This window comes from Lycium barbarum, chromosome 4 (assembly GCF_019175385.1).
Source record: "Lycium barbarum isolate Lr01 chromosome 4, ASM1917538v2, whole genome shotgun sequence".
Lineage (NCBI taxonomy): Eukaryota > Viridiplantae > Streptophyta > Magnoliopsida > Solanales > Solanaceae > Lycium > Lycium barbarum.
Genome location: NC_083340.1, coordinates 32,372,919 through 32,398,288, shown reverse-complemented (window position 1 = coordinate 32,398,288; position 25,370 = coordinate 32,372,919). Strand labels below are relative to the sequence as shown.

The following is a 25,370-nucleotide window of genomic DNA, read 5'->3' as shown; positions in this document are numbered from 1 at the left end:
GTAAATACAAGCAAAACTGAGTTTTGAAGCCTGAACGAAAGTTGTAGGGATATGAAATAGCTTTCTAGAATATCTTGAATCACTTAAAACGGAGCTTTATACAAGGAATTATGCTAAAAATGCTAACAGTAGTCCAGTCCAAAACGGGTTTGTAACTTACCTCAATCGTGCAGAGTTGTTTGGGGCTCGACCAAGGAAAGTCTTGATGATTGATTTAGTGGATGAATATTATGAGAGCAGAGAGGTTTTGGTGTCTTGCTTCCTTGGGGAAAACGAAATTTATGGAGGTGGAGAGGATAAGAAACAAAAGGGTATGTATCTTCCTTCATAAGATTGAAAGAAAATAATAGAATAAAAAGGGTGTGTATCTTACTTGATAAGATTGAAAGAAAATAATAAAATAAAATAAAAAGGCTTCCCACTTTTATAAATATCTATCTAATCCATCAAATAAATTACTAAGATAATAATAGGAGTATCTTACATATTACGCCATAACATTTCAAACAAGTTTCACATGTCGTCAAGTTCACATTCAGGAAGTGCGAAGTAAAATATACCCTTACTATCAAGATGTGGTCAATCGAAAATTCAAGTGTTAGTTTAAAAACTTCGGGGTGTTACAGCGTTTGTTTGCTTTTCCCATAAGTGAAATGACTCCAACTGTTTGCCAACTTCAGTTGCATCTTGATGGACAACAATTTGTTTCTTTCAAAAATAACCAACGTGTGGAACAAATAGTAAACAATCCAATGATAAAGAAAATGATGTTAACTGAATTTTTCCTAATGAACAGAACTGATGAGGATGCTATGAATCTCAATTTACTATATAAAGAGTTCCCAGAGTATTTTGTATGGTCACCAACATACAAAATGTGGTCACGACGAAAACAACGTACTGCTATTGGATGCATTGTCACATGTCATCCATCCGAAAGAAAAAGATATTATCATAGGTTACTTCTAATGAACGTAAGAGGACCTAAATCATACGAAGACCTTCGTACAGTGAATGGCAGATGCTACACTACATTTAGGGAAGCCACAGAAAAAAAAGGCTTATTACATTCGGATAACAATTTAATTGAATGTATGTCTGAAGCTGTAACCTATCAAATGCCTTATAGTTTAAGAGGGTTATTTGCAACATTGTTAGTTTACTGCAATCCTTTTAATCCAAAAGAACTTTGGGAAAAATTTGAAGACTCTATGTCAGAAAATTTCAGAACAATTCCAAATGCAGGAAAAAAAGTTATTCAATGTTTAGTTTTCACTCACATCAATGAAATTCTACTTTCAATGGGACGTAACATAAATGAATTCAAATTTATATCTCAAAATATTACATCTTCTAGACCAACCAATGAGGCAAAAGATGTTCATTTTGAAAGAAATATAGTAGTAAGTGAAGAAGATGTACTACTACAAAGGAAACTAAATACTAAACAAAAAAAAGGCATATCACATAATTCTTGATAGAGTCTATTCTAATAAGCCAGAGGCCTTTTTCATTGACGGGCTAGGTGGAACTGGAAAAACTTTCTTATATCGAGCTTTGTTGGCTGCTGTAAGAATGAAAGGATTTATAGCTTTGGCAACTGCAAGTTCTGGTGTCGCAACTTCAATTCTTCTCGGGGGACGAACAACTCATTCACGTTTCAAAATTCCTGTTGACATTGATGAGAATTTTACCTGCAATATTAGTAAACAAAGTTCATTAGCAACTCTAATTCGAGATTCAAAGTTAATTGTTTGGGATGAAGTCTCAATGGCAAAAAAGAAAATGATAGAAGCTTTTGATAAACTTTTAAAAGATCTCATGAGTACAAACATACTCTTTGGTGGGAAAGTAGTAGTTTTTGGGGGAGAATTTAGACAAACACTTCCCGTTATTCGTAGTGGAAAAAAAGAAGACTTTATTAGCGAAAGTTTATTATACTCTCATATTTGGAGTCATCTGGAAAAAAATATGTTTATCTAAAAGCATGCGTGCAAAAAACGATCCAGCATTTTGTGAATATTTAATGAGAATTGGAAATGGACAAGAAAAAACTAATAACTGTAACAGAATTGAAATTCCACAAAATTTTATCATTCCTTTTACTAATGAAACAGAGTCTTTGAATCTTTTATTTAATGTTACTTATCCGGATTTACATACATTCTTTTCTAACCCGTCTTCTATAACATCCCGTGTTATTTTGACTACGAAAAATGATTTTGTTGATGAAATAAATGACATGCTTATAAATCGATTTCCTGATGATGCTCAAGTGTATACGGCCATTGACGAAACTATAGACCCAAATGATCAATGCCAATTTGAAGATCTTTTACATACGTTACATCCTGCTAACTTACCACCTTATAGATTAACTTTGAAAAAAATTGTCCAGTTATATTATTGAGAAACTTAAATCTTTCTGAAGGTCTATGTAATGGTACACGATTAATATGTCATGATTTTAAAACACATGTCATCAGTGCTACTATTGCCGGTGGTGATTTCAAAAATAAACATGTATTCATCCCAAAGATACCATTACTAGCATCACAAGATGAAAAGTTACCAGTTCCCTTCAAAAGAACACAATTTCCAATAAGGTTGTGTTTTGCTAAGATTATAAACAAAGCTCAACGTCAAACGTTAGATTTTGTTGGAATATAGTTGCGTGAACCAGTTTTTTCGCATGGTCAACTTTATGTTGCTTTATCTCGAGCAAAACGTTCAGAGAATGTAAAAGTATTAATACATCCGCCCACCGCAGAAGACACATATGATCATTCTACATACAATATAGTTTATGAAGAAATCATAAGAAAAGCATTCTCATCATATGTTAAAAAGAAGGAACGTAATAAGTAAGTCCCTCCGGATGCACATTGCGAAATTCCTAATTTATTTTGCTTGACCTATTTTTTTGTATATTTCCTCTTAAAATATAATCATTTCAACTTTTCCATATTGGTTTATAGTCTATTTGGATATGTCTATGACATAATGATAAGGTTATTCAAATAAAAAAACTATGATCCGATAGCATTTGAATGACTGCTTGATTTCTTTCGCCGCAGCAAAAACATGTGTTCGGCTACATTAAGCAACTGAGATGTAAAGGAAAGATTGAACCCTACCTTAGGAAAATCAATACTAGATAGCATGCTAAGGTCTTTCATAATTGATCAGTTTCATTCCAATTAATTCTATTTACTTGTTTGTTCACACATTTATGTCATTGCCATATTATTTTCAGGTTTGCTCATTTGAAGCTAGAAATTTTGCAATTGTGGAAGAACCCTTTTGATAGAGGAGAGCAATAGGACAATTTGAAGAGCAAGCTTGAAAGTAAACGGAGAGGTCAGTTACTTAAATTTCAATTGCTTAATTCTCCATTTCATTCCAAGCCATTTATGCTGATTTCATCATTTCTCAATAGTGAGTTTTCTGCATTTGTTTAAGGCACCCAGTTATTGATGATGGCACTTTAGTGAAAAAACTATTAATTTTTTGTATTCTTTTAAATAGTTTCTTATTGGATGTATACATGCATGTTGGTGATAGTATCAATTTATACATAGCCTACGTTTGGAAATACATGCCAAATTCAATTTTTTGGGAAATCAATATTAGTTCTTCTTTCCCCTCCAATAATGAAAATTGCAACCGATTATACACTTAATTTGATGATGTTCAGATGAATTTATGTATTTATTGTCTCGTTAACTGTAGTAAGCTAAAATTGATTTTAAAGATCATGAAATCTATGAAGCAGATATATATAGTAATGAATTTTACAAGTCTTTAAAGTTCATGAGATGGTGGTTTCGTAGTAGTTGAGTTTTCAGAGCTTATTTTCCCATGTAACCTTTGACGGATCTCTGTGTTCATGTGTATGTGAATGTAATGTATCAATGGCCACATTATATTTTACTTCCTGCGTATATGGTGTCTCAATTTTATTTTCGTGGTAGTAGAGATTACTGTGAAATATGATCATTACATATTTAGTAATTTGATGTAAAAGAATATCCTTTACGTGCAATATCTTCTGAGGTCTCCTGGATGGATTTCTGTTTGAAAATGAAGTAGCAGACTAGCAGTTACACACTGCATCTCACTGGTGTCCTAATTTACTGACTCATTTTCCTGGTTATTACATACACATGCTCACTAAATGTCTTGTGCCGGACATTTTACCTTTTAAGTTGATAAAAGGCACATCATAATAGTCCTTTTAAGGCAAGATAATATTCTTAGATTTCAATGTCTTTAATTTTTTCCAGAATGCAGTGATTGAATTAGCCAGAAACCATCTGACTCTTAAGGTAATAGATGCTGGAAAAAAAAAACTCTATGTGGCTAAGGTCTGGGTCAAGCCATGGCTAAATTTTAAGGAACTTCAAGAGTTCAAACATGTTGAAGATGGCCCTACCTTTACTGCTTCAGATTTAGGAGTTAAGCTGGCTAACTGTCTTAATTCAAATCATTGAGGTATCTTGAAAAATCTCGACCAACTTCATGCACGAATATTCTAAAGGAGAGTCATTAGCGTGGTATGTTGGTGAATTTTGGAAGTTTGGTGTTTCCTATTGACACTTTTACGATGTTAGATTTTGTTGATTCCTTTCTGCCTATGCTTTTTTAAGTACCAGTTTTAGAGCTTATTTCATGTTAACATTTCTTAAAAACATGATACTTTCAGGAATCTTTGCCTGAGATTTTGATATGTTTTCCTAACACAATGTCTTTGGAGATGCCGTTGTACATGTAATTTTTCTCGATTTTATTTGTTCAAAATTTTGCATCATTAAGCAATATAATCCCTCACTTCTGTGCCAATGGTACCAGATGCATCTTCAATTGGGAAATTCAAGTGCTGCATATATTAGGACAGATGCGGTACAACCTCCAAAGAAGTTAAGAAGTAGAAAACATAGTGTAGAACCTTTGGAAAATCAACAATTTCCCAGGTATTTGGTATCTGGGAAGGCATTTATAAGTGGCTTCTACCATCTTATGCTTAGTTCATGGTTTTTTCTTCTGATGTTTTGCATGATAACTCATTTAAAACTCTTCTATCATTTATTTCTTTTGATAACCGTTATATTCGGGTTAGCTTACGCGTACCTCTACTTATTACTCAGGGAAGAAGCAAATTAAAAAATCGATGAATGGGTGCACTGACAAAAAATTGATGAATGGGTGCATATCTTGGAGCCGAGCATGAAAATAGAAGTTCGCAACATTTGGGCTGCCTAGGGTCCCATGTATTGCTGCTGGAAAATTTTATGATGGAATTAGTGAATAAGACAATACTCCACAAACATCATTATAGCTATAGTGAACTAGTGGATGCCTTAATCTCTTATTTTCTTTTATTTTTCTTCAACTATACTCTCTCAAATTATGATCCAATTTAGCGGATATATCCACTATTATTAGTGCTTCCAGTGTTATTGGAATTAAGATATATTCATCATGAGCCACAAGCCTAATTGAACAGGCAATGTCTTCTTAGTGAATCTTTGTATTTCGCAATGGTAACGGGGAAGTTATATTTGTGCTCCACGATTTTAGCCTATAATATTTTTTCTCTGGAGATGAAGAATTATTAATGAATCAGTGGTGGTTGAATTGATTTGCAGTGAAAAAATCAGTAGTCGCAGATTGATAGGTTTCATATATTCTTTGTTGTATCTACTAGCATGTAACTGATGGTACTTCCCCTTTTTTGTTATTGACTGAAATTAGACTGACTGTTTTGAGTTAATGTATGCCTCTCTCATGTCCTTTTAAAGAAAACTGAAAATCTGAGAAAGGAAGCTAAAACGCCTAAACTTGAGTTAGTTGGTTTTTTGCGCTAGATATCTGTTGTTAATTTTCGTTTCACTAAAAATGCTCAAAGGCTTTTGGTTGGTGCATGATGGTACTTGATCATCTATTCAAAAGCACCAAATTTGTTAGCTTATATTTGCTATTAACTTCATGTTGCTATATGCTGTGTAGTTAGATAGCACCTGTATTTTCTGCAATTTCATCAGTTTCAGGATAATATATCTTTGAGTAGATTGTTTGATATTTCATTAGAAAGGAATATTTTAGAGTTATTCACTTCACTAGATGCCTTTAATCAGTAATGCACCAAAAACCTAGCTCTTTGAATCTATGTATTATTAGGTCGTGGATTGTATCAATGGTGCAACATGAATCATTTTGTTGGTTGAGAGTTCCGTACTATATCTAATATGGGTAATCTACTAATTGAGAATGCTTCTCATCCTGCAGGTTCATTCACGTCTTTACGCAGATAGTTTGGGATTAATTCATGGAGATATTAAGGTACTTTTATTACTTGGACAAGTTTTCCAGCGGAATATGTTGGGTGATTCTGAATTTCTATTTGTTCTTTTTCCTCTTCTTGCATTCCCTTAAATGATATTTAACTTAAATTTGTCCCAGTTATATGATCTAGCACCTGAGGAGGAGGAGGAGAGATTTCACAAGCACTGTTATGATCGAACAATAAATTATGGAAGTTTATTTCTCATTATATCAAGTTAGTTCCACTTTCAACCTTGATAAGGATGTTATTGTAGATTTTACTGTTAGGATTCTGTTCTGTTCATCGGCTTAATACCATTTCATTTGTTTGGTACTACATAGTCTTCTAAAGATGGATTTGTCGTTGGCTGGATATTTGGATGGAAGGACGCCAAAACCGCTGCCGGCAGTTACACAGTTGGATACAAATATGCCACAATTACACTTGTTAAATTTGTGAAATGGTGACAGAATAATGGTACGACGGTAGTCTTAATTTTTGCCTCCTCTAGAAGCTTGAAGCCCTGCTGCCTACAGTGATATAGCAAAATGTCGTGCCTATGCATGTTTAAGGACATGGAATGGTGACAGAATAAGGTTAAGGGACAATTTAATTTTAGCTTCCTCTAAAAGTATAAAGAAACACTTGCTTTGCTATTAATGTCAACGGCAGATCAAACAAGAACTTGATGAGCGAAATCCGCTAACAAAAAAAAAAAGGAACACTTTTTGAAATTCGATGCCTAGCGTCCCCTGATAACCTAGGATTAGTGGTGATAGGGCTGATGTGGTATCTCAGAAACTGGGATTTGATGGTATCTGTAGAGCGGATCCCATGGGCTTCTCGGGTGGAGGTTGGTTGAAGATGATGTGATGCAAGTGAACATCTACGAAAAAGCTGTCGTAAAGTTTCGTATTGAAACAGCATTATGGTTCAGTGGCATTGTGAAAATTATCTCACTTTGTTATTCATGAAAATATGCAATTCTGGCATTTTCATGTGTGTAAAATGTACAAAACGAAGTGTTTTATTACTTGGTTAGTCAAAACTAGATTCTTGATCTGTCCGAGCTTCGGCAATACAAGAAAAATGAACTACAAGGATAAGACTCAGCATATCAGTACGCTAATTTCACAAAATGCTCAATTTTAGTAGTAGGCTTGGACAATTTTTGGTAGAGACAAAATTTCATCACTTACCATAGTTATTTTCAAAGTTACTACAGTGTTGTTCTCTGTCTAAATCATCATATTAAAACTTGCTTTGCTCACGTATGCTTAAATATGTAAATTGTAGTGTTGGACCCGTGCATAGCAAGGGTGAAGGGAAAAAAGGTGTCTACAGACTGGAATATGGATGCGATGGGATAAACTATTCCAAATGAGAGCTCGAATTTTTCACAGCAACTCAATGTTGGGCACGTGCTCAGCACGGGCCAAGCCCCATCTAGTAGAGTCTGGAACCAAAATGACTTCAAAAAAGTGCTTTTGAACCAAAATACCCCAACAAAAAAAATGTTACAAAACTGCCTTTAGCACAGTAAATTACTGTGCTAAAGGGTATTCCATCTCACCTTTAGCACAATAAAATATTGCGCTATATCAGTCCTTATTTTCCCAAAACTGCTTCTTATTACATTTTCACACTTTTTTACTTACTTTAACCGCATATTAATCATGCTTTGAGACTCCGGAACTTCAATATTTTATATAAAACCCTACTTATTTTTGTGCGATTAATAAGGTAGGCTCAATACATCAAGGATACGCAAAAGTTCGGATTGTCCTTTTAGTGGTTGAAAAGTGCTCGAACTCCATTTTTGTTTGAAGACTTGGTGTCATTAGCTTTATGTGTACTATGAAAATACTTAAACTTATTCATTACTAATAAACCAAAAGTAGTAAAAATACAATCATAAAAAAAAAAAAAAAAAAACTTAAAATACATTCAGCAATTCATGCCCTTGAGTTGATCTTCCGCCACCACCGCGAGATGTGCCACCACGAGAGGTATTTCCACTGCGAGATATAGTTTGACCACCATGCCGTAAGGGACACTTGCGCTTATCATGACCAACATAATTGCAAAATGAGCAATTTTGAGTGTATTTCCCTGGTGGAACATCCATTTCATTATGAATATGGGAGTATGCTTTCTTTTTGAATTTACAGATAAATGTTTTATTTGTAACCATTGAAAATGGATCCGGTGGCCAATAACTCTCACTACCAAGTGGGTAGAACCTTCCAGCATACGTTTTTGCATAATTTTCAAGGGTATATTCCTCAGCCATGGACAGGGAGGCGTTCTTTTCCATTGCCATAAAACACTTGAAGGCATGAGAACATGGCATGTGATATGATTGCCACTTGCCGCATGTTCATGCTATTGTAATCTCACAAATTGTGTGCATGTTACCTCCTTTACCTTGGTGCACACTTGTTGTTAGTTCAAATAGGCGCTCTGTAGAGTTTTACTCCATCCGGTCGTGTTGCTAAGCCTTAAATTTGTGGTACTCGAACAGTTTTGACGGTTTTCACATCCATCTTAGACCTTCTGCCGCAAGTGCTTTGGCCTCTTTTGATCTATTGACGACCCGCTCCACAACCTGTTTAAAAGTCATTTTCACTATTGCGGTGACGGGTAGACCCCGTGCAGATTTCAACAAGTCATTGAATGACTCAGAGCTGTTTGTTGTCAGCATACCCCATCGCCTACCTTCATCCTGTTGTAATGTCCATTTGTCTTTATCAATTGCATTTAACCAGTGGAAGGCTTCCTGATTCACCCGCCTAATAATCTTCATCTGCAGGTGAAACTTCTTCTCCTGATACTCTGTTGCAGCCGCCCACATCCAATTGCAAAGTGCTGGGCTTCGATATGCCTTTTGGAAGTTTGCCTTCAAATGCCTTAAATAATAACGATGGTAGGCAAAGGGCGGCTGCCACCCCTGCAAATTAAACATATTGTGCAATATACCAGCATTTCTGTCTGAGATCACACATATTCCCATGTGATCCTTAATAACATATTGCCTTAAGTAGTCCAAAAACATACCCCACGTACTAATGCTCTCATTAGCTGCAATTGCAAAAGTTAGAGGGAATATAGCTCCATTTGCATTCATTCCTACTGCAATTAGCAGTTTTATGTTGTATACCCCGTACACATGTGTTCCATCTATTGATATTACAGGTCGACAATGAGCAAAACCATCAATGCATGGTTTGAATGCCCAAAACACAAACTCAAAAATATTACCGGGCACACTAGACTTCGATTTGAGCTTCCATTCAACAACAGTACCATGTGTTGACACCCAATTTTGTCCCGCCTTCCTCCAAAATATCTATCTACGCTTCTAATATTTTTAGCAACTTAAGAAATAATTATTTATATTTTTACTATAATTATTAACTTTTATTAATACCGGCATTTCATTATTCTATTGTAGTCACTACAACAACAACAACAGCCCAGTGAAATCCCACATCTTGGGGTCTGGGGAATTGTAGTCACTAGCTATTGTTATTTTTTTTATTATCGCCGTTATTACCATTATTATTACTATTATTATTATTATTATTATTATTTTGTTATTATTACCAGTATTATTATAAGTCGCATTTCAGCATTTTTACCATCCTATGCTCACGCATTGCATTTATTTTCGCGCAATCAAATAATAGTGCTTATTTACTATTGACTTTCAACCATTATTGCACGGCTATTATGACGTCATTTTATCCGAGCACTAATAAATACCTACTTTTCTATTAAATAATATTTGGGCACCCGTTAATATATAATTAATTAAAGTAGGTCTTTTACTTGATTTTAGAAGCCTAAGCTATTTCTTTCATTTAGCCCATATTTTAATTCATCTAACCCAAACCTAAGCCCAATCAACTTATAATTATTTTCGGACCAGTCCATAAAACCAACTCTTTACCCGACCAGCCCGCGTTTTTTGATTCCCCAGCCCATTATTCCTTTCGTTTGACCCGACCCACATTTGTTCTAACATTGCCTTTGCCCTAAACACTACCCGAACCGACCCGGCAACCCGACCCGCCTTCCTTAACAAAATGAAACGATTAGGGTTTTCCTGCCCTTTCCTCACAGCCGCACCCCTTTGTTGTTTTCCCTTTCACTCCTCATCTCCATTTTCAGCTAAATGTTTTCTTTCCTTTAGCCATATACAGACCTGTCGTGCCATCTTGGTACAAGTCTTCACCTCTTTCTTCTGCAAGCATGAGCACCTCTCCTCGTCTCTCACCCCTTTCCCCTTGAAGCAGAGATTTCAACATCCCTCAACCATGGCAGCCTTAATCTTTCCGTTTGAAGCAAAGGAATCTGTCCTTTGTACCCGAGACTGATGTATTTCAGAGGCCTTGTGAAGATTTTTCCATTTCACACATCAAAACGCATGAGATCCCTTCAAATCTCAAACGAAATCTCACTATTTTAGTGAGGGATCCGAAGTGTACCTTAGAAAATTGGTACGTTTTTTAAACGGGTGTCTTGACTCGATTTTGAATACCAAGTATCTAAGATCCCGCCCAAAATCTAAAAAAAAACCTAGCTCGCCCCTATAAATTCTAGCATTTTCTACTCATTTGGGGGATTTTTCAGCCGCCTTAACCCCCTTAGAGAATATTAGTTTTTCTTTTAGTCTCAATATTTCTGAATACCCATTCTAAATACCAAATCATTTTGTTCTCGTTTGCCCCCCTGTTAATATCACATCCGAGTCTACGCAAACTCGGAGGTCGTAACTGTTTCGAGGGTATATCGAAAGCCCGCACCCTGTTCGCTGCACCCGAAGAAGGTCAGTGAACTTAATTCCTTTCATTTATTTTTCAGTTCGCACATGTAATATGTTTATGTGCTTGGTATGCTGTTTAGTTTAATTGTCGTTAGGGTATGCTTAAAATGCTTATATGATGTAGTTTGCTGTTTCATCTGGTTGTTTGTTGTTAGTTTACCTTCGTTCTGTTTTAGTTCAATTTAAAACGTGTCGAATGCTTCTGATTAGCGTTTGATTTGTCTTATACTTCTAACATGCCTGTTTTAGTTAAGTCTATTCATGCTTAATCCTATTTTTTTAGAACTTGTTTTGGTTTCATGTTTGGACAATTGGACGAATGATTAAAGTATGGGCTGTTGGATAATGTAATTTAATCTTCGGATGCATATGTGTTTTAGTTTTACATTCCAGTTTTCAGTTTGAATCTATTCTCATCTTCAGTCTTCAGTGTCGCAAGGTGTATTCTCTGTAGTTATGGTCCAAAATGGTTCAACATTAGCTCTCCAAATCTTACTCTAGTTCAAATAATTCTGGGCGTATGCATTGCTTATTTGTTTTCAAGTAGTTACTAAATATCTGTCACGACCCGACTAGGGGCCGCGACGGACACCCGGGGATAACCACCGAGCACCGCTCATTATACTGCTCACTATACTCATTATACTCTTCTTTATCAAATTCATATACAATTCATGCTAGAAATCGTACTTTTATAAACATAAGCCCTTAGGCTATCAAAATAGTAGTATGCATATACGTAAAAACTGTGAGACCATACTACCCACACTGCGTACCTACGAGCCTCTACTGAAGTACTATACATATAGGCGGAACAAGACTCCGTCATGCCCAAAATATACATAGATATACACAACAGAATAACCATAAGCACCTCCGAACAATGGAGTGCTCTCAATCAGCTGACAGCTACTAAGAATCTGGATCAAGCTCACCTCCCTGTCTACCTGTGGGCATGAACACATCGTCCGAAGAAAATGGACGTCAGTACGAATATTGTACTGAGTATGAGAGGCATAAACAGTAACAATATATCAATGAAATATGAAGGCATCAATGAAATAAGGAGGCATCAAGAAAGAGCAATCTGTACTGGCTATCAAGTATAACTGAAATAATGCATGCTGACTTACTCATAATCATTATCATGTCATGTATCTATACATATATAAGCTGCCCGTCCATATAGGTACGGTGTGATAATGTATAAGCTGCCCGTCCATGTAGGAGCGGTGTGATAATCATAGCCTGCGTCCAGGCCTCCCGCGTCCGGGGTATAAGCTGCCCACTATAGTGGTGTGCACATCACCGTGCCTGCCCGGCCGACTATAGCGCGGCGCGGTGTGAGAAAATACATACATATATATATATATATAAAGCATGCATAAGAGCCTAATCAAAAGCCATAACTATATCGGAATGACGTAAGGTCGGTAGCTTCCGACGTCATTATGGAACATTCATTGACATCCTGCCTCACCTTGAAGGAATTAGCATATAAGGTGAGTGTAAGCAATAAATAGCATCATTAACATCATAGGATCATCACAACATGAGTATTGGGATTTCTATACTTTACTCATTACCTTGTGTGGCTAATTAGGGACATAGACTCATATTTCTTAAGGAAACTCATGGATAAAAAGAGAGTCAAGCTATAAGATTCATGCCATAGAAAGAAAGGACTAGCCTCACATACCTTGAACTCTATCTAATGTCCAACATCTACTTCTCGAGCTCGCAGGTCTAAAATTAAGATAACATAGGTGTCAGTTAGATTATCCACATCACTTACTAACCAATCCAAGTACGAATGAAACTTAACAAAATTCGGGCAGCATTTTCCCTGTAAACTTAACAATCCTCGAAATTCCAACTTAGCCAAGCATCAATAAAAATACCGACAACAACAATACCAACAATTTCATATCAAACTAGAATTAAATTCATTCTTAAATTACTTCCAAAACAGCCCAATATTCATTCGGATGTCAATACTTGTATACACTTCTTTATTTCCATATATCCATAGTATAACAATAACAACAACTACAACGAATCCAACAATAATAATACCAATCCTAATTCCAACAATAATAATACCAATCTTAATTCCAACAATAATTCATCTAATTCACCATAGTTAAGTTGATATAACTATTACGCACAAACAAAACAGCACCAACAATATCATATAGGATTTCCCATTATTAGTTCGTATTTCTCAATCCACAATTTAGCTATGAACTGGAAGAACTTTAAATATATCTAGTAGAGGAGAATCCTTACCTTATTTGCCAAGAACGCCTCTTCTTCCTCCTTATTTCACTTGAAGAAATCACTGATTTACTATTACCCGGAGATTATCGACGTGGGTATAATCTCTATGTTGTTCCTTGTACTTTTCCTCTGTGGTTCAGCTAAAAGACTTGATCTCTTTCTTTAAAAAAATTCTACGTTCCTATCCTTTCAAGAAAATATAGAATCTGAAGTCTTTCTCACAATTGAAGAATGATTTATGAAAAGAGTAGTATATAATTTACTTTGTAAATTATGGGGACCACCCCTTATCCCACACTTCCAAAAACGTGCCACTTCACCCTTGCATGCTCTTAAATAATAGATGTAGGATGATAATCATATTGTTTCCTCACATGCAGCCACGTAAAAGCTCATTCACCTAAGCACTTATCTACCTAACCACTTTAATTAATTACTTTGTTAAAATATCCTTTAGTCGTATATAATTAGAACAAGTCATGTAGCAACATTGCACAAATATTGTACATGTTTTCTTGTTTTGGATCTGAATGAAATGAAAACTTAACTCCTTTCATCATTCCTTCACCGTGGGGCCCAACTACCTTTTCCATGTGTTATTACCTTGGAAACTCATCTGAATGCTTCCACTTATACATGTCAATGAGTCATATTTTCTTTTACTTTATATAAATGGAAAGTGGGCCAATTTAGCACTTAATATAATTGCAACACACAGCCACCAAATTGTATATAAAAGAGTCATTTCTTCCCCTTGCATAAACGTGCCACGTGGAAATTCATGGATTTGTCCACTAATAATCTAGTTAATCCCTTTTGTCTTTCACTATCCAACAGAATGATGAATTATACACCAAAAGATGGATATGTTTTCATTTAGTGGACTGTGGGAACCACATGCTAATTAATCTATAATGCCACCACCAACTCATACATTATTAGTCACACGTTTCTTTTCCCCTTGTGTTTTACAGGTAAGTTTTATTTGGCCACCCACTATCATAAGATGCCACTGCACATTTTAATACACATAATCTCATCCCAAAAGCTATGCCAACAGATTTTATACATGGCATTAGTCATCTAATTCTTACTTGACATGGACCCACGTGTCCATGTTAAATATAATAGTTATCCACTTAATCTTTAATTAATTCCTTTTTCCTTTCCACTATAATCCAACCTTTAATTACTTACCCACACAATTAATTTCCTGATCTCAACTCACTTAAATAAGGAATTATCCTTCACACACTTTCTTATCACTTGTTCAGAATTACATCAATACTTATAACCTCGAATTTAATCTTGTCCTTGAACCTACGTCAGTTAACTTACGAATAATCCAACGTACAAAAATACAGGATGTAACAATATCGAGTTCTAGTTTATTTCCCTATTGCTGTAATGGACTGATTCAGTGCTAAAATTAAATTCTGTCCAGTTCCGTGACTGAGTTAAAATCAAGTTCTTACTTAGATTAGGATAAAATGTATGAGTTTCCCAGTTCATATGCCTTCTATGTTTGTTTCTTTTCTCTAAATAAGGATGAACAACATTTTGGATTCGGCTTCGGTATCTTTAAATATATGTTGGGGCTCTGCTAAATTCTGAAAGTGTATTTGAGGTTCCCTATTGATAAAACATGCCAACTGTGTGCTATACGATCATTCCCTGCTGAGTTGAATCTGTTTAAGCTTACTGGTGAGCATTGTATGAATCATATGAGTATATATCCTTAGGACATATTCGTGTAAACCCGTATGAGTGGTGAAGCTGTTGCGTCTGGTTAATATGTTAGAATGGGAATGCCAAATATGCATGTTCACTTGATTACCTATCTGAACCATGTTAAGATACCTGGGTATTCCTTCTAGTTATGTATGTAACTGCTCATTGTGTTTGCTTTGGTATATCTGTTTTTGGTTTGAAGTATACGAGATGCCCATGAATTTCCTTTCCTCTTTCTTTTTTGCATTTTCGAATCTGCTCATGTTGGCTTGTCTCCTCATATTCCCTATCTGATTTCTGTTTATGGTATGATATACCTCGAAGTATACATAGTATATAAACCTCAGTATACACCAAGTGTATACAAAGGTCATATATTAGTGTATACCTTTCAGGTATACCATATATACCCTGATTATTATGTGTACACTAGCCCTTGCATAAGTCCGAATTCTAACCACGTCTAAATACAATAAATGTTATACTATTTGACTCTGCCCATATTTGAGTGTTGCCCTGTTTTTTACGTCATAAGTGTGTGGTGGCTGAAATATACACAACTACTGATTTTTTAGTTTACATTTTATTTGTTCATATATACAACCTACTGATTTTTTAGTTTACATTTTATTTGTTTAACCTTATTGATTATATACTAATCTTTTTCTTCATTTTTTTTTTTTTTGCATGAACCTCACATACGAGTCCAAGGGACTTGTCTCCCTCCGCATTCGGTGTTGGTTTAAAGCCCAACGAAATAATCTTCTCGAGTCATCCCTCATTCAACCCATCCGCAGCAAATAAAATTCTGGCCCGAGGCCCATATAGCAGAAACAGAACTGCAGTCCATTTGAGGCTGTGTTAAAAAGTTTCTAGGCCAAAGCCCAGGGGCAGAAAAGGATTGCGGTAGTGGCCCAAACGGGCCAGATCCATTTATTTGGCATCCATTCCTTCTATTTTTTTCGTTATGTATTTGATTTCCATTATGCATGACTAACACTTTTATTTTTAGTTTTGATGATTCCTAATGAATCAGTGGGGTTAGTTTTAGTACTGGGTAGTTAATCAAAAAAAAAAAAACCGCAATTAATTCCATAGGTTTCATTCTTGTTTTTATGTTACGTTAAAATTATTTATAATACTTATAATATTCATCTTTCATTAGAATAATTGATTTTCAAAATAGCATATTTTGAGCTAAAGGAATCGTGCTTTATTTTACTATCTTAAAAATCTCAAAACGTCACTAGTATGTAAATATTAATCCAAGTATATTTTATAAATATTTTAGATCGATTAGATTACACATGTATTTAGCCAAATATAGTTAAATAGAGTTAATAAAAGAAAGAAAACTCATGCCCTTTTCATCATATTAAAAATAAGTCTAGGCTTTTCTACATTGCAATATTCATATAATATAACTTCTCTCTAAAGTTCACGTTTACTAAATCTTCTCTTAAAAAGTTATTATTTATAGGCAAATTATTGTATTTTCTACAAGTATTATTTTAAATAGCACTATTATACTTTCATTTAAAGCATTAATAACCTTTATAAGTCTTATTTCAAAATGGCATTTAAAGTCTTCTTTTATACAAATTATTGTATTTTCTGTAAATCTTATTTTAACTAACATTATTTTCCTTTAAAACTTTAGCAATATCTGTAAGCCATTTTTTTAAAATTTAAGCACTATATTTAGTCTTAATTAATTAACCTAAGTTTGGACGGTAACCATATTTAATGGATTCTAAAGGATGCCTAACCCATTCCCTTTAGGATAATCTAGAACCCTTACCTAGAATCACTAATTAAGTAGACCATTAATGGAGGTTTAGTTTTAACTCTGCTTTAGTTAATAAATTAGGTGTCCCAATTCACCATTAAATTAATTAGGTGGCGACTCCTTAAAATAAAACAAATAGGAATCACCAATATGTTGTACTCCAATTTGAACCCGTTTAAAATGGGGTATAACACCATGCTTGAAGTGTTTTAGAGTCACCATGTATCTCGGTAACTTCTTGAAAGAGCCCTCCCAATCGCCGTAGACTATCTCATGTGCACGCCTACGCCCAAGATACATCTTCCGCCTACCAACGGTTTTGTTATATACTTTCAGGACGGCTGTAATACAATCTTTAATAGGGAACCTGAATAAGTTGAAATATCAGCATATAGCAACGAGTAACATCGTATTAACATCAAAAATAAAATAAACTTAGGCGAAGGGGATACCTTGGGTTTTTTCCAATGTTGCCAACTAACACACGACCAATCATATTGATATCTAGATTGCAATGATCATCTGGGAGGTCACCCATATCACAAGTGTGCTTTGTGTAGAACTTTGAAATAGTCCACATCGTTTCAGCAGTCTCCTTACCACGAAGCATCCATTCGCAACCTTGATATTTTTGCTTGCAGACCAATCGCCAAAGTTTTCGTGTGGAATCGTCAACTTTGAACTCCCTCATCCCCTGGATGCAATAAATCTTAACAGCCCTTTGCAATGATTTTTTCGAGTTGAAAATCATGTCTTTTTCAATACGAGCCTTTTGTTTTAAAAGATCCACTGGCTCTTTCCACAAACTTCGCCGAATAAAATCATCCTCCCTAGTAAAGACAAAGGCATCTGGGCAATCTTGAAGATGATCAAGATAGGGGATCTCATCGGAATGCCACTGAACCGGGGTCGACTCTTGCTGTTGAAATTGGCTTTGCAACTGAACCGAGGTCGACTCTTGCTGTTGAAATTGGCTTTGCGGCTGAACTGGGGTCGACTCTTGCTGTTCAAATGGTTGCTATGAATTCAGTTCCTCTTGGTGTTCCGAACTGTTCATCATGTCTTGCAATAGTTCTACTTGATATTGAGGATTAGTTCCAACCTCAACCCGATCCTCACTTTCTTCATCGTCACTTTCCTCCGCATTAGGTATATCCTCACTATCACTCGATGATGTCACTATATAATTCGGATAATCCGGACCATCCATAATAGCTCTTTGCCTATAATTTGGTGCAACCACCGCATTCTCCCTACATAAGAAAGTAGATCTACTACACATCAAATAATACTATTGATGTTAAAAAAATAGACGAACCGATAGTAATCAACTGCACCGAAACTTGAGGAAGAACCATCGTTTTGAGTAGTTGGATAGACTGAGTATATTCCAACCTAATTCATCCATCTCAATTGAGAGGATTGTCTGATATGATCCATATCAGGTGTATAACACCTAAATAATATAATCAACATATTAGTAGCATTCAAGTGTCACTACATAATAAACATAATAATAATAATAATGATAATAATAATAATAATAATAATAATAATAATTAATAATAATAATAATAATAATAATAATGTAAAAAATGAATATTTACCACTACCTATCAAATTGCTGACTTAAACTATCCAGAGGCATTTGGCTCGTCAAAATGCCTTCATAAGTACTCATGTCAGGATAATTGTGTTCATAAGTAGGTTCCGCTTAAGTGACTTGGGCCTGAATTCTAGACGGGTGTAACATCCCATAAATCCGAGATAGGTGTGAATGTATGAATCTAGTATAAAGGTGATATTTTAGCTATAGGAATCCATTCGGGATGAACTCGGGTGATAAATAGTCATTTTGAAGTCAAATCAAAAAGTGAAGTTCTTAAGGCCTTCTAAATTCGTCTAAGTCTGAGACTGTATGTACTTATGACCAGTTTTTGGATATTTGCGTTAGGAATTTGAGAAAACTCAAAAAATTAGAATTGTAGGCCTTTGAAATAATTTTCCAACCATATATTATGGAGCTCAAACAGAGATGTGTGCTATAAGTAATGACCGTTTTACTGGACGCTGCGCATTTTGCGCGAAGTGCCCTTCAGGTGCGCAATCGCGCACCAGAGGCAGTGTTACTGCCTTCGCTGCGCGATCGCCTGCACGAAGTAGGTCTCCAGTTGCACGGCCGCGCACCGAACACGACCTGTTAAAATCCCAACTTCGTTATATTCATTCCCACTTCGTTTTAAACCATTTTTTCTAAAGAAAAGAACCCTAAAGGAGTCTCTCAAGCCCTAAGGACGAAGTTCTTCTCCTCCAAACCATTTCATGGCATTAAGGTAAGTATATTCCAAGCTTTCCAAATCAATTCTAGCAATTATCCTTGTAATCTAAGACAAGAAATTATTGTCCTTAACTTAGGGTTTTCAAGAAAACCCAATTAAATTAAAGGGAATTCAAGACTAGGCTTTGGCATTCTTCTTTCAAGTTCGGATTTTTAATACAAGTTGGAGCATTATCAGGTATGTAGGGTTGCTATCTACGTGTGAGAACATCATTGTTCTTCCCCATGCCTCTTAATCCATAAAGTATTAATCCTTACGAAAACTAGGGTTTCTATACCATGCTCATGACAACCCTAGGTCCATGTCCATGATTATATTATGTATGAATTACTATTATTCTATCATTGTGTTCTTAATAACTCCATATGAATTATTGAGAATCAGTCTGTAATCCATGAAAACCCATATTTTGTATTCCATGGGTTCTTGCATGCATGTTTTTAAATAAAAATGCCTATTTCATGAATATCCTACATGCCTACAAGTTTTCATGCAACTATATTATATAATTACTTTCATGCCATGATACAAGATACATACATGCTAAATACAAGCTATTTCATGAAACCATGTTTACAAGTTATTTCGTGAAATCATGATTACAAGACAAGTACAAGTTAATTCACAAAAATCATGGGCTTCTTAGCCAATTATATCATGTTCATATTTTTGGGAGTTGCACGAATTACCAAGAAGGCTCAGATAGCCTGAAACTACGTAGCCACCGTAGGATAAGGATCGCTCCGTCCAGTTAGGACGATTCCTTAATTTTACACTGAATGGATCCATCAGGCACGTTACCACCTTATACCCTGGCAAGGTATAGGGGCTCTGCTGGTCCGACGAGGTACCAGACTCCACGTACCCACGTGGTGATATTATATTGTCGGCTTAAAAAATGCTCTCCCTACTTACCATGTTTTACTGATGTTATTTATATATGTATCCATGCTCATGCTCATGCTCATGTTCATGTCCAGTTTCGGTTCTTATCATGTTATCCCATGTCCCATGTAATTTCATTCAGTTGATTTATATACCAGCACATTCAATGTGCTGACATCCCCTTTCTATTGCCCGGGGGCCTGCATTTCACGATGCAGGTATTGATTTACAGGACGACACATCTGCTCAGTAGGACAGCATTCGTATCAGCTTATTGGTGAGCCCCATCTCATTCGGGGTTTAGTCAACTTTTTGTGTTATGATTAGTTAAGCATATAAGGTATGCTGGGGGCCTTGTCCCAGTAAGTATGTTTTCCAGTCAGACTCATGATAGAGGTTTTATAGACTAGACAAATCAGTTATGTTATGTCAGACTTTCGGAGTCGTATAGCCATTTTTGGCTCATTCATGTTATTTCCGCACTCATGTTTAAACAAGTATTTTTATTAAGTATTATGACTTATTACATTTTATAAAGGCTCATCATGCATTCACGTTATATTCCGCTCACATTATGCCTCATGATGATTCAGCAAGCCATGTGGTTCGCTCGGTCACATGCAGTAAGGCACCGAGTGCCGTGTTTCGCCCAGGCCATGGTTCGGGGTGTGACAACAGGGCTTCCCGACAAGGTCTATTTCGGGCTTCCCGACGAGCCCTAGCTATGAATTCAAGTTGATTAATGGGGACCTTCTCTATGTACATTTCAAGGACGTTTAAAGTTATGCATACCCTATAACCATAAGGTGCCTTCAAATAATCCGTCAATGAACCATCGTCTTGAATGTACCACTGTCCATAACTAGTTACACCTTGCGGCGTAAATGACATTAGACATCTTCCAATTATATTTAAATCAAAATCACTCCTACTAACTTGTAGTCTATTATATAAGGCTTGGAGTAGTTTTGAGAATTTTAAGTCAAGTGAAAACTTAACATGGTATTTTGGGGGAGAATCATAGCGCAAATTATTTTTCTCGAATATAATTTGTCCGTCCCAGAATAAAGAAACTCTAATTTTTGGAACATCTTCCATTTTTTGACTAATTTAGGAGGAATACAAAATGCAAACGCTAGATGAAACTTAGAATTTGTGTTAAAATTTGGATGAAACTTAGAATTTTTTCTCTCATTCGAAATCTGTATTAATAAGATCTGAAGTTTGAATATTCAACCAACGTATGCATGCAATTAGTGTGTCAAAGTGTTACGTCAAATCAAATTAAGTATGAAGTGTTGCATAACGCATGAATTAACCGCGTTATGTCAGTATAGCGCAGTAAAATACTGCGTTATGTCAGAATAACGTTGTGTTTTACTGAGCTATACCACTGCACTATGTTTTCACCTCAACTGTCATACAGAAAAACGTCATAATTCGAATCAAACTTTGGGTTTCATGCAGCAAGTGTTATATAACGTAATTTGACTAATAGTTACCAACCATACAAAATTGAGTTACTATGTCATTTTTTGACCACTTTAGAGATATTAGTCGTGTTATATCGTTCTCTCCAGAAAACATATTCGATGCAATGAGTAGGACATGAGAATTGGGTGAAAATTTTGAATACTCAAACAGCCCAAACGAGAGATACAACCAACGTTACAACGATATGATGAAATAGGAGTGGAATTGGCGTGTTAGGGAGGCTGCAACACTGGAGAAAAAGTTAGCGTCAGTAGGGCTTAAACGCCGAAAAAAGGTGCTATGTCAATGCCTCGTGGAACTCCACAGGATTTTAATTTTTCTCTTAAGCGTTTTCGCGAAGAGAACAATCGGATGCAAATACGTTACCTTAGGGTAGAATACGGTGTACATGGTAGCGCAAGATTTAGATCCAAGTGGGATTCGGACAGTGAGATGTCCGATGAAGATTAATATTTTTTTTATATAAAGTAAATAGTTAGGGTCATAAAGATCACCCCCCCCCCCCCCCCCCCCCCCCCCCCGCCCAAGTAGGAGTACATGGGGTTTGCAACTATATAAGTAGCACTTTCTTTTGTTATTAGACTACAATGTATTCAATGTCGAGTAGTAGAAACTCAGCTTGGTCTTTACTCCTTCCAAAAGAACCAAATAGCAGTGATGATGAGAGTTCAAATCATAGCAGTTTTTCGAATGATACCAGTGATTTCAAACTAGACCAGCTAAATCCCCACCTTCTTACAGAGCGTAATGATGATTTCTGCAGTGTGAAATATTCAGATCCGCGAGAATATTATTACGGTTTACGCCGAGAATGGTCACATCGGCTTGCCGAATCAGAACGTCTTGTTCATGACTTGAAAAATCTCAACGCTCCAATCCCAATAAGGTACTCCATAACCATGCCTTGAGTAGGTCCAGCAACTTGCAAGCTTGCCGTACAAAGGATTAGAAAAGAAAATAACAGAATGCTGGCAAAACGATGTAGATCTTACATGCTAAAGTTGGCCGAAGAACAAGCATCATCAACCGGTAGAGAACTAACATCTACTGAAAAAAGATATGTCTTAAGAAACCGATAATATTTTTCTGAGGACGATATTGAGGACTTATATTCTCATGATGATTAAGAATGTTGTGATTTGAGTTTTAAGTTTAATTTATGATGATGTTGTTATTTTGAAGAATATTAGTATGTTTAGTTTTTCATCAACTCAAGGGCATGAATTAATGAATTTATTCTAAGTTTTTTTTTTTAATGATTATATTTTTACTACTTTTGGTTTTATTATTAATGAATAAGTTTAAGTATTTTCATAGTACACTTAAAGCTAGTGACACCAAGACTTCAAACAAAAATAGAGTTCGAGCACTTTTCAACCACTAAAACGGCAATTCGAAGATTTTCTTATCCTTTATTTATTGAGCCTATCTTATTAATCGTACAAAAATAAGTAGGGTTCTATATAAAATATAAAAGTTTCGGGATCCCGGAGCATGATTAATCTATGATCAAAGTACGCTAAAAATTGTAACGAAAGAGAGGTTAACCAAAAGAAGAAAAAAAAAAAAACCCTTTATACTGCACTAAAGCCCTTAACGGTGCGGTCACAATTAAGTGCTTTAGCGCACTAGTTTACTGCGTCAAAAACTGATTTTGTAATATTTTTTTTATTGAGATATTTTGATTCAAAAATACTTTTTTGGAGTCATTTTGGTCCGGATTCCCATCCATTAATGATTGATAACTGGTAGTTTGAACGAATAGTTCACCTTCACAGCTACCCCAAAATAAAGTCCAAAAAGCCTCATTAATTTGGCTGCAATTTTGCTGGCCCGATGTATCCCTAGTACAGTAGTACTTCGTGGGTCCATGCATTACTCAAATGTGAAGAACAGGTCAAGCTGAATAATTAAAAACAATACAAAAAGAAAATAATCTGCTATATGGTGAGACGTAGAACCAATATGTTTTGGAATTTGAGTGGATCAGAAGACAATTTCCTTGTCGTTTTATTTTGGTATTTTTTTAAAGATAATAAAAGTACAGTCTGATGTATGAAGAATCACAATTTCTGAAGCATATTACTATCATACATGCTATGCAATTTACCTCCCTGAAAGAAAAAAAATCAATAAGGTTTATTAAATTATAATTAAAACGTTACTCTTTCATAAATAAAAATAAAATTACTTTCAAATAAAAAAATAATAAACTAAAATAATTTTGAGACACATGGCAAAAACGTGAAGGCTAATGACAAGTGAAGATGTAAAATTCAGCTATATATTTTTAAAAGAAATGTTAAGTGATGTTCGCTCTCACAGTGTTCTCAAATAGTAAATATGCAATGCTACAATTCATTATTTGAGCTATTCTCAATCGTCCTATTTCCACAGATGAAGCAAACTATTAAGCATCATTCATTTAATAAAGAATTATAAGAGTCAATAATGTTAACTGGGGAATTTGATGCATAATTTGTGTAAGAACTCTTAGATCGGCCCAGAGCATTGGACGTCAGGCGTGTTTAGGGCATACAGTCAGGCGCTTAGGGCGAAAGCGTCACAGAACTAAAGCCCACACGTAAGCCCGGAGGTGTTTTATCTGTGCCCCGCCCTGAGACAAGCCTCGAGGCGAGTCCCGAAACTGCCTTTTAAAATACTGTTCATGACAACAACTAGTCCAAACATATAGACTTGTTATTAAAGGCCGAATACCTTGGAAGAACTTGATACGTTTTATTAAGTGTACATTTAAAATATTTTTGGTCATGATTACCTCTTTAAATTTGGCAATATGATAGCTTTGATACCTCTATATCTTAACATGGCAAAGAGCGTTAATATACTCTCTTTCAAGCGCGTAAGGTTGTATTTCATTACACCGTCTTCTTTTGTACTCTATATGACTATTATGTAAACGATCCTTCAAATCAGGTACTACTCACATCCTGTAATGGTTAGTTAATATATATATATATATACACACAAAAGAAAAGCGCGTAAGATTAAAATAAATTCTAAAAATCAGCTTTTAAGTGGGATTTTTCGCGATGGACTATAATATGAATATAGTGTCTTGCAACAGCCTGTTGCGCAAAAGGTCAATGATTGAACACAATAACGAACAGAGACCATCCATAAATAAATCATATCCTATCTGGACATTCATTAAAAAATTAATAAATATAATATGAAGTTTATTAAATTATTCTTTTGAGAATTGACTAATTTTAAAGAAAACTTCTTTAACGATAAGGATATAATTAAAAGAATTCGTCAAGTCTAATCTTGAATTCTTAATGTTACACTTGTTTTAAAATAAATATTTTTTTTAGGGTGACACTTAATAGGACGGAGGGAGTGACTTAATAAAGATTTTACGCCTTTTCCTGCTTGTCTGTTTCCCTTTTTGAAAAGTCGCTTGACGTACTGAAACTGATCGAGTCACCCAAAATTTTGTGGAAGAGAAAGAGGCAATAATGAGGGAACAGACGAATGAAAAGAGGAAAATTTGACAAATTAGTGCTTGTTTGCATGCAATTTAATTACTGAGATAAAAATAGAGTACACTGTACATGACCTTTTTCCTGTCACCTACTCAAAGTACATATTTTCCACAATTGATGTGAAGTGATGATATTATTACTATGTCTGTTTCTCCACATAGGGTCGTTACTATCAAGCACATGGGCCTAA

General features: G+C 35.4%; 1 protein-coding gene and 1 long non-coding RNA gene across 2 annotated transcripts; one reads left to right on the top strand and one right to left on the bottom strand.

Annotated features, from left to right (window-relative positions):
* Window positions 1-653: 653 nt before the first annotated feature.
* On the top strand, window positions 654-6,564 carry LOC132637377 (uncharacterized). The gene is made up of 6 exons (XM_060354473.1): window positions 654-1,403; window positions 1,498-1,851; window positions 4,287-4,367; window positions 4,852-4,902; window positions 6,289-6,342; window positions 6,463-6,564. Exons 1-6 carry the CDS (start codon window positions 654-656, stop codon window positions 6,562-6,564), a joined length of 1,392 nt encoding a protein of 463 aa, XP_060210456.1.
* A 5,149-nt stretch (window positions 6,565-11,713) lies between these two features.
* LOC132638344 (uncharacterized) lies at window positions 11,714-13,645 on the bottom strand. The gene is made up of 3 exons (XR_009581688.1): window positions 13,443-13,645; window positions 12,853-12,899; window positions 11,714-12,100 (listed from the first exon to the last, which is right to left on the bottom strand). It is a non-coding gene; the product is annotated as an uncharacterized LOC132638344 (long non-coding RNA).
* Between the last annotated feature and the right edge of the window lie 11,725 nt (window positions 13,646-25,370).